The 8,680-nt window shown below is 59.4% G+C and overlaps 1 protein-coding gene across 3 annotated transcripts; it reads right to left on the reverse strand.

The window, feature by feature from the left end:
• Positions 1-2,629: 2,629 nt before the first annotated feature.
• ZNF319 (zinc finger protein 319) lies at positions 2,630-8,642 on the reverse strand. Of its 3 annotated transcripts, XM_045382618.2 has the most exons (3): positions 8,371-8,642; positions 7,456-7,774; positions 2,630-6,476 (listed from the first exon to the last, which is right to left on the reverse strand). In XM_045382618.2, exon 3 carries the CDS (start codon positions 6,216-6,218, stop codon positions 4,470-4,472), a length of 1,749 nt encoding a protein of 582 aa, XP_045238553.2. In that variant the 5' UTR covers positions 6,219-6,476; positions 7,456-7,774; positions 8,371-8,642; the 3' UTR covers positions 2,630-4,469. The 3 variants fall into 3 exon arrangements, with proteins under 3 accessions (XP_045238553.2, XP_005592142.2, XP_005592141.2); XM_005592085.4 differs by lacking the exon at positions 7,456-7,774; XM_005592084.4 differs by having other exon boundaries at positions 7,456-8,642.
• Between the last annotated feature and the right edge of the window lie 38 nt (positions 8,643-8,680).

Below are 8,680 nucleotides of genomic sequence, written 5' to 3' on the forward strand. Positions count from 1 at the left end.
TTATTGACTCCATTTCACAGACATTGAGGCTCAGAGAGCTTCAACAGCCTGCCCAAAGCCCTGGAACCAATGAGTGGTGAAGTGGGACTCTAGCCAGGGCTGCTGTGGTGCTCTGAACCAGGACACCACACTCAGTCTACTATGGTTCATGAGTACAGGTTCCACCCCCAGAAAGCAGCATCCTCTCCCCCGTCCCTGCAGGGCTAAGCATGGAGCAGAGCCAGCGCATGGTGGGAGTTTAGAAAAGCTGTCAGGATGATGGGCTTCCTAAGAACATCCCCTTTGGTGGCCCAGCCTGCCCTGGCACCAACTTCTAGGACCCAGGAGAATGGCCCCCTCCCCTTCCCACTCCTGGTGTCTCTCACTAGCCAGGGGGAATGACTAACTCCCAAAGAGGAGGCTGTGTCAGTCTATCCCTCCTCCTTCCTGCTTCCTCCCAGCCCTGGCCCTCATCCAGATGTCACCCTCATCCTAAAACACCGCACTTCCCATCCTCCCAGTAGTTGGGCCAAAAGGAATGATTAGCCAGAGACTAAAGATACAGCACTAGTTTATATTCCTAGTCACAACATCTGAAGCTCCCCTTTAAGATGCTATGCTTGGCCGGGTGCAGTGGCCTGTAATCCCAGCATTTTGGGAGGCTGAGGCGGGTGGATCATTTGAGGTCAGGAGTTCAAGACCAGCCTGGCCAACATGGTGAAAACCTGTCTCTACTAAAAATACAAAAATTAGCCAGGCGTGGTGGCATGTGCCTGTAGTTCCAGCTATTCCAGAGGCTGAGGCAGGAGAATCACTTGACCCTGGGAGGCGGAGTTTGAAGTGAGCTGAGATTGCACCACTGCACTCTGACCTGGGTGACAGAGGGAGACTCAGTCTAAAAAAAAAAAAAAAAAATGCTGTGCTGTAAGAGAAGGAGACACTCATCAGGTTTGGGAAACAGGAAATTGGCCGTCCTGTAGGTCGGCATTCCTGGGCCTATTGGTGGGAGAAGTACCTGTATGGCCAGGTGCAGTGAGCAGCTGCTTAAGCCGGTTTGTGCTGTTTCTGCCACTTACAACCAAGAGAGGCTAGTCGGAGATACCAGAGGGGAACAGGCTGGAGGCCAGGAGGGGCAGGGAAGGGAAAATGGGCCATGGGTTGATCCTGTCGCTTTCCCAGAATCAGAGCACCAGGCCTGCTGGTGGGGCACTGAGATGGGGAACTGAGGCCTGAGAGAGGGACAGATAGAGGCCTCAGGCCATGTGTTACCAAAGGGCCTGGCCTTGAACCCAAACATCTGGGCTCCCAGACCAGGGCCCCATTGGCTGCCCTGGTTTAGGCCCAGGCTGGAGCCTAGAGGCTGAGGACCTGGTGGAGGTGTAGGAACCCCACTGCTTTGTGAGGCAGGTAGGGGTGGGGACAAAGGAAGAAGAAGCCACTGCAGGCTCCATGTGAGCTCAGCCATGTCCAGCCAGAGCCCCTCCTGCCCTGACCCATGCATGTTGTCACCCACTCAGGAGGGACAACCTGTGGCGGTAATTATAAAGCCTCACACACACGCTAGCACTTTCCAGGGGCCTCTCAGGATAGGTGGGTTTTGCCTAGGTCACATGGCAAGAAAGCAAGCTGGGACTTGAGCCTGGCACGGAACCAAGGCCCTGGGCATCCTCTTCCTGGGAGGTAGAAGTCTGTGGGAAGGAACCACATGGTTTCTCAAGGGCAGGGTCCTCCCATGACCACCCGGAGGGAAGAAGAGGAACATGGGGTCTGGGTCACATCTGGGTCCCCTGGCCTTTCGCACCTTCTATACCCAGCTTTCGGGCCACCTGCAGTGTAGGCAGCTCCTTGTCCTTTTAACTCAGGGCAAGGGGCCCCTACTGACCACTTTCCACTGGCTCTCAGGTGCCCAGGCTTGGGAGGCTGTTTTTCCCTCTCTCTCCCCAGCCCCATCCCCACCTTTGAGCAACAGACAGAGCCTGAGTTGCAGCTGGGCCACTGGGGCAGGGAAGGGGTGCAGGAGGAAAGGTGTGCCGGAGGGGCTCAGGTGGGAGGCAGCTGGGCTGGCCATGTAGAAGGGTCACTGTGAGACAGGGTGGGTGGTTGTGGGGTGACAGCAGGTCCTCCCCCTCCTCTGGGGCAGGGCAGGGCTGGCTGCATCTGCTGCTGCTGCAGGCAGGCCCTTTGTTTTCCATCAGGGCTGAGCAAGCTGTCATGCCCACCAGGCCCAGTGCCTGGCTTCCAGCCTTCCATGAGCTGCTGCTCTCTCACAGGTCAGCTCCCACTTCAGGGGCTGTGATTAAACCCAAAAGAAGTCAGGAGGCCTCGGTATCATTCCTGAAAGCCCCAGGTGTCCTGGAGTTGGTACTGTCAGCATCTTCAAGCGTCCCCACCAGGGACTCTCTATGGGGCTCTATTTAATTCTCAAAACAACCAAGCAAGGCAAGGTGAACCTCCCCATTTTACAGATGAAGCAACTGAGTCCAAAAGAGGTTCCCAAGGCCACACAGCCAGAACATTCAAAGCTCAGGATTCAAACCCAGCCCTGTGCCCCAGTCCCCAAGCCGCCACTCGGACCTGTGCCCCTCTCTGCCTCTCCATGTCCATTGTTCCCCTGTGGAAGAAGGAGCAGAACAAGCAGTGCACTGGTCTCTGACGGTCAATGTCTTTACTTCTAAAGCATACATTGGACTCACTATATATTAACATCAAAAGTGGCTATCTAAAATGGAGTCATTCTTTTTAAAAATCCAAATCCTCACATTTTTATATAAGATCCAAAATGACATGAAATTAAACTCTACAGTGTTATGAATAGTATAACAAACTGCTTTCAGAAAGCAAAATGAAAGGAAAAGAATTAGCAGTTGGGACGGTTGTAGGCCTGGGTTCTGTGTCTTTTGAGGCATTGTGACAGAGAGCCAGCACCGAGGGGAAGGACCAGCCCCTCCCTGTGGCCACAGGAAGGAACTCAGTCAGACAGAGGAGGTGGACTTGGCTGGTCAGCCTTACGGTGACAGAGAAGCACGGTGGCATCTCCCTGCCCCTCGGGGCCCTTGGTGGGTCCACTGATTAGTCTTCTTTCAAGACCAGGGAGGGGTGGGGCTGGAAGAGGGCAGGGGATAGAGCAGGGTTAAAAATGATTATTTAATAATAAAGGTCCTTCTGGGCTTCCTAAGGAGGGCCGTGGCCACCCAGCGATGTTGGTCAACTCCATCCGCCAGGTCCCCCACAGGCTTCCGTAACCCACTTGCTCCTTCTGCTCCCTATGACCGGGACACCCTCTGCTCCATGAGCCTCATGGGCAGCCAGAGACCCAGGGGGACTCTAGGAGGACCCAAAGGACACTCTCGCCTTTGAAGTAGCTGGATGTTGTCCAGAACATCTTGGCAGCACCAGACCCCTGGGGTCCAGGCCAGCAGCCACAATGATGTAGGGAGGGTACTGGGGGGGTCCCCACCCTGGCCTGGTCTTGGCTCTGAAGCAGGACTGGGGTGAGCTGACTGGGGCTGTGCCCCAAGCCCCTGATGCTTTGGTTCACACAATTCAGGGGAGGATACTTGTTCGCATCTGCTGGGGAGATCCTAGGCCTGGTCCTACTTCCTCCCAGCCTCAGGTGGGCTAACGATCCCTGCCTTTCACACCAGCAGTTCTGTCTGCTGAGAGCACACCACATTCCCCACCACACCTAGGAACCGCACTACAAAGGTGGGAGGAGCGCTTCCAAAACCGGAGGATTTGCCCTTAGCACAGACAGGCTGCTTTTCCTCCTGTCCCCAGGGATGGCACTGTCCCTTGGCTGACGGTGTCACAGGAACTTCTCAGCTTCCCCCCTTCCCCCTGAGCCGAGCCCACTGGTCTCCAGGCAGACCCAGCCCCAAGACCCACCCTGCACATCTCCCCTGCCAGAAACCTGGGGACACATGACCCCTGGCTAGAGCAGACAGAGAGGGCTGTGACTCACCCTCTGCCCTCCCAGTCCCCAGGACTACGTCTTAAAGCTGGTCTTCTCCTCAACACAGCAACTGATGCCTCACACCTAGCCCACCTCTGGGATCCCAGCCCCACCATGAACCTCCGCTTTCATAACCTATGTGGCTGCTAATTAGGTTGAAAGATACGGGAAGGCTGGGCTGGCATCACACCCTCCTTAGGGCAGGAGAGGCCGCTTGATTTCCAGCCTGGTTCCAGTGCCCCGGAAATAAGGGGGGCTGATGGCTCTCAAGAAAGCGAATCTTGTGATGGGAAAGAGGCTTGTGGAATCAGGATGGGCCACAGCAATCTGGCTGCCCGCACTGCCTGCTGGTGCCAGGAGTACGAGCACCACACCCTCTCCCTGCCTCGTACCCCTGTGTCCTCACTCCCGAGGTCTCAGAACACCGAGCTGGGTGGGGCCTTCGGTGCAAGGCAGCTGTGAGGAGCTAGGCTGCGTGAGGCCTGCGGGGCCCACGGCGCCGACTCAGGTCAGGCTGGTACGGGCCACAGCCGCAGACTCAGGGCAGGCAGGCGGCTACCTGGTAGGCGCCCTCCGCTGCGGCGGCGGCGGCACTATGCTGCGCGCTGTGCTCCTGCAACAAGGCCACGTCTAGGAAGCGCTCCCCGCACCATACGCACTTGAACTGCTGCTCGCGGGCGTGCACGCCCTGGTGCTTGTTGAGATGCTCCCGCTGCTTGAAGGCCTTGTCACAGTTGGGGCACTTGTAGGGCTTCTCGCCCGTGTGTACCCGCCGGTGCCGCTGCAGGTCTGACGCGTACTTGAAGCGTTTCTCGCAGTCTGGGCACTTGAGTGGCTTCTCACGGGCCGGGTCGCAGCGGTGCTGCACGAACTCAGAAGAGGAGAAGAAGCGGCGTTCGCACAGCGTGCAGCGCAGGGGCTTCTCCGCCGCCGCACAGTGGGCCAGCTGGTGCTTCTGCAGGGCCGACGCCCGCTTGTAGGCCTTGTTGCACACAGGGCACTTGAAGGGCCGCTCGGCCGCGCCGGGCAGGCACTTGTGCCGCAGCAGCTCGGCAGACTGGTCAAAGCCCTTCTGGCACACGGGGCACTTGAAGAGAGTCTCGAGGGTGTGCACGTGCTGGTGGTAGAGCAGGTGGCTGGGCTGCCCAAAGCCCTTCTCACACAGGCCGCATTTGAAGGGCTCCTCGGTCTTGTGCGTGCGCCGGTGCCGCATCAGTGCGTACTGCTGCTTGAAGCCCATGGGGCACAGGTCGCACTTGAAGGGCCGCTCAGCGCTGTGTGTGCGCTCATGCTGCCGCAGGTCCGAGGGCCGCTTGAAGGCCTTCTGGCACTCACCGCAGCGGAAGGGCCGCTCCCCGCTTGGCGTGCACGGGTGCTGCAGCAGCTCCGACGACTCCTTGAAATGCAACTCGCACACGTTGCAGCGGAACAGGTGGTGCTCGCCCGAGTGCGCATACATGTGGCGCACCAGGTGAGAGCGGTGTTTGAAGGTCTTCTCGCAGACTGCGCACTTGTAGGGCCGCTCAGAGCTGTGCGTGCGCTTGTGGTGCACCAAGTGCGACGACTGACTGAAGCTCTTGTCACACAGCGTGCACTTGTAGGGCTTCTCACCGGTGTGGATCCGCTCATGCCGAGAGAGCTCCGACAGGTGCTTGAAGGGCTTTTGGCAGATGGGGCAGCTGTAGGGCTTGTCAGCCTGTTCAGCAGGGGTGACAGTGGAAGGCGGGGGTGCTGCAGGAAGCGATGGGGCGGCAGTGGTGGCCGGCTCCACTGCCTCGGCAGGCTTGTAGGTCTTCTCACAGATGGAACACTTCACCAGGCCACTGTGGGAGCTGTGGTGCTGCGCCAGTGAGGTGAGTAGTGAGAAGCCCATCTTGCAGACCCCACAGACAAAGGGCTTCTGTTCAGCCTGCACGCACTGGTGCTCCAGCAGATCAGTGGCCTGGTGGAAGATTTTGAGACACTGTGTGCACTGGAATGAGCGGTCATGGCCCGCCAGACACTGGTGCTCATGCGGACTGGACAGGTGCGCCAGGTCGTGACCACACACACCACATTTGGGGCCTGGCTCTCCTGCTGCCTGCAGGGGCGCGTGTTGTGGGGGCTGCAGGCCCGGGTCTGGCTGCAGGAGGATGCCATAGACGGCACAGCCCAGGGGGTTCTCCGCCGTGCCCGGGGGCAGTGTGTGCTCCGCCAGGGCTGGCGGTGGCTCTGCATGGTGCTGAGGCTGCGGTGGCTGTGGCTGCTGTGGCTGCGTCTGTGGCGGCTGTTGCCAGCTTTCCGACATGCTTGGGAAGATGAAACAGGGTTTGGAGAGTAATGGCTTCAGTTTCCCGCTTCACGTGACCCAATCCAGAGAGAGAAGCTGCCCGATCACAGAGATGGACAAGGACCTCAGACAAGGCACAGAAGAGGAGCTGGTCACACAGCCCGAGTTAGTAACCAAGCGAACAAACTACAAGGCTCTGCCTGCAGGACATGGGGGGCTCTTCAAGGGAGGGTCCCAGCAGTTCCCGGGAGGCTCTGCCTTCCCCAGTGATCTGTTCTGTAGAGAAGAGAGAAAGTATGAGATTGAGGAAGGGACAAGCAGCAGTTTCCTGGGCCCTCTCCCTGTCCTGCCCGCACTCACCACACCATCACAAACCACGCATCGGGTAAGGCAGGTGCTCAGGGCTGCAGAACTCCTCCCTTCTTAGGCGATCAGAGAGGTCTGCAGCCAGCTCAGCTCCTCCAGGCAGTGGAAATGGCAGTGGCCTCCACTCCCACCCACCTCAGTGCCCCGCCCCTGGGCCAGGACATCCCAGCCTCCACAAGTCCCCTCCAGCTTCCTGCCAACCCTTTAGCTGAGACTCACAGGTGAGAGTCTGGGGTTATCTGCCTACAATACAGAATCCTCCTTGAGGCCCGCAGCTCCTCTTTTGTCACTACCCTGAGTCTCAATCTGGGACACCACTACTTACACCTGAGGAGGCCAGACCCCCCAGGTCTGAGAGCCCAGTGGCAAATGGCCTCTGACAGTCGATATTTAGGACAACTTCATGGAACCAAGGACCATTTCAAAAACCCTCACCTATGAGGGACTGACCACACCCCCTCAACTATCCCTGACCACAGCCCATTCTCTCCCCACATGACAGGATGGTGGCCCTGCAGAGACCAGAGCCCATAGGTGATGGGGGCTAGATGACAGGGCCACAGAACCACCCAGGCTTGATGTCCACACAGCAGAACTTCCTCACTCTAGTTCTCTCCCAGAACTCTCTCTCTCTCTCTCTCTCTCACACACACACACACACACACACACACAGTCCTAAATCCTCTGAATCTCATAGTGTCAAGGCCTGCAGGAAAATGTAAGAAACTGCACTGGTTTGCCTTGGCAATGCAGGATGCAGCACGCTAACCACAGAGCATTTCTCATCACCTCTCTAGAGATAACTCCATTCTCTTACTCCAAGCCTATAACATTCTGGGTAATTGTTGGAAGGTAAAGCCCACCCAGCCCAGGCAAATCTCTAACTCACCACTTTGTGGCAGCATAAGGTAATGCCAGCGAGAGGGAGGAACTTTCAGAGTCAGATGCAACCCACTTCCAGGTTCCCAGCTCATCTGCCTCTTACATTTAAAAGTTTGTAAGTTTTCTCCTGAGCAGAGGAAGAAGGAAGGAGAAGCGTTCACAGGCCAGCCTGGCCTCTAACTGCTCTGCCAAAGAAATGTAAGAGTCAGGCTAAACGCTGTCATCCTCAGCATCTTCCGGAAGGGAGGGAGGAGAGGAGCGGCTGCTCTGGGTGGAGGCAGAAGGTTGCTTGAGCAAGCAGGTACCACTCGGTTCTCTAAGCCTTCCTGGGACAGAGAGGGGGAAGGTGGGCTTCTCTGAGCGCCTCTAGGTCCGTTGTGCCAACCCACTGTTTTGTTTGCTTTTTCTGGCTTGAATGGCTGTCAGACAGTGTCCCCTGGCTTGGCCTGCAGCTCCCCCTGGCCACCCCAGCCCTCCTGCAGCAAGGTGCAGCCAGGAAGCCTCTGTGATCACTCCGCAAAGGGGAGAGAGGAGGCGAGGAGAGGCAGGGGAGGCCCCCCACCTGCGCCCCACCCCGGCTCTTCCTCCTCCCTGAGAAACCGAATGAAAGCCGATCACCTCCCGCCGGCCCTGCCTGCAGGCCCAGCTGGGCTGCGTCCTGTCAGCCCTCGCCCGGGATGGCCCGGCCGCTGCGACCCGAGGGCGGGCCCCGAGGGCGGCCGGGCTGGAGAAAGGCCCCAGGGCTGCAGGCCGGGCTCAGGAAGCTGCTGCGCGTCGAGGCCCGGCCTGGGCCTCCCAGGAGCTCAAGAGGCCGCCAGGTCGCGGCGGAGGGGCGCGGGGGGGCGGCCGGGCCTGCAGAGGAAGGGGTGCGGCGGGCGCGGGGGTGGCCCCCAGATGCGGCCCCGGGCGCCCCGCCGCTCACCTGCTCCAGGCCGCCTGCAGGGCAGGCGCGGGGCGAGCGGCGACCAGCTGCTCTCTCGGCCGCCCCTTTATTCCGGCTCCATCCGCGGCGGCGCGGCCTACGCGCGCTGCCAATCCCCGGCCTCGCGTAGCGGCGGCGGCCGGACCGGGGGCGGGGGACGGGCTAGCGGCGGCCGGAACGGAGGAAGCGACGCGCGCTGCCGGAGTAGCGGGGCCGGGGCGAGGAGCGCTGGGAGGGCGGGCGGACGGACCGATGGCCTTGTGGAGACGGGCGGACAGGCGGGCGGCGCGGGGGCCAGGGAGGCGGGGCC

The sequence above is a fragment of the Macaca fascicularis genome, chromosome 20 (genome assembly GCF_037993035.2).
Source record: "Macaca fascicularis isolate 582-1 chromosome 20, T2T-MFA8v1.1".
NCBI lineage: Eukaryota > Metazoa > Chordata > Mammalia > Primates > Cercopithecidae > Macaca > Macaca fascicularis.

Coding starts and splice junctions, on each gene's coding strand:
- ZNF319 (XM_005592085.4), bottom strand. CDS start 6,218: ATGTCGGAAAGCTGGCAACAGCCGCCACAGACGCAGCCACAGCAGCCA.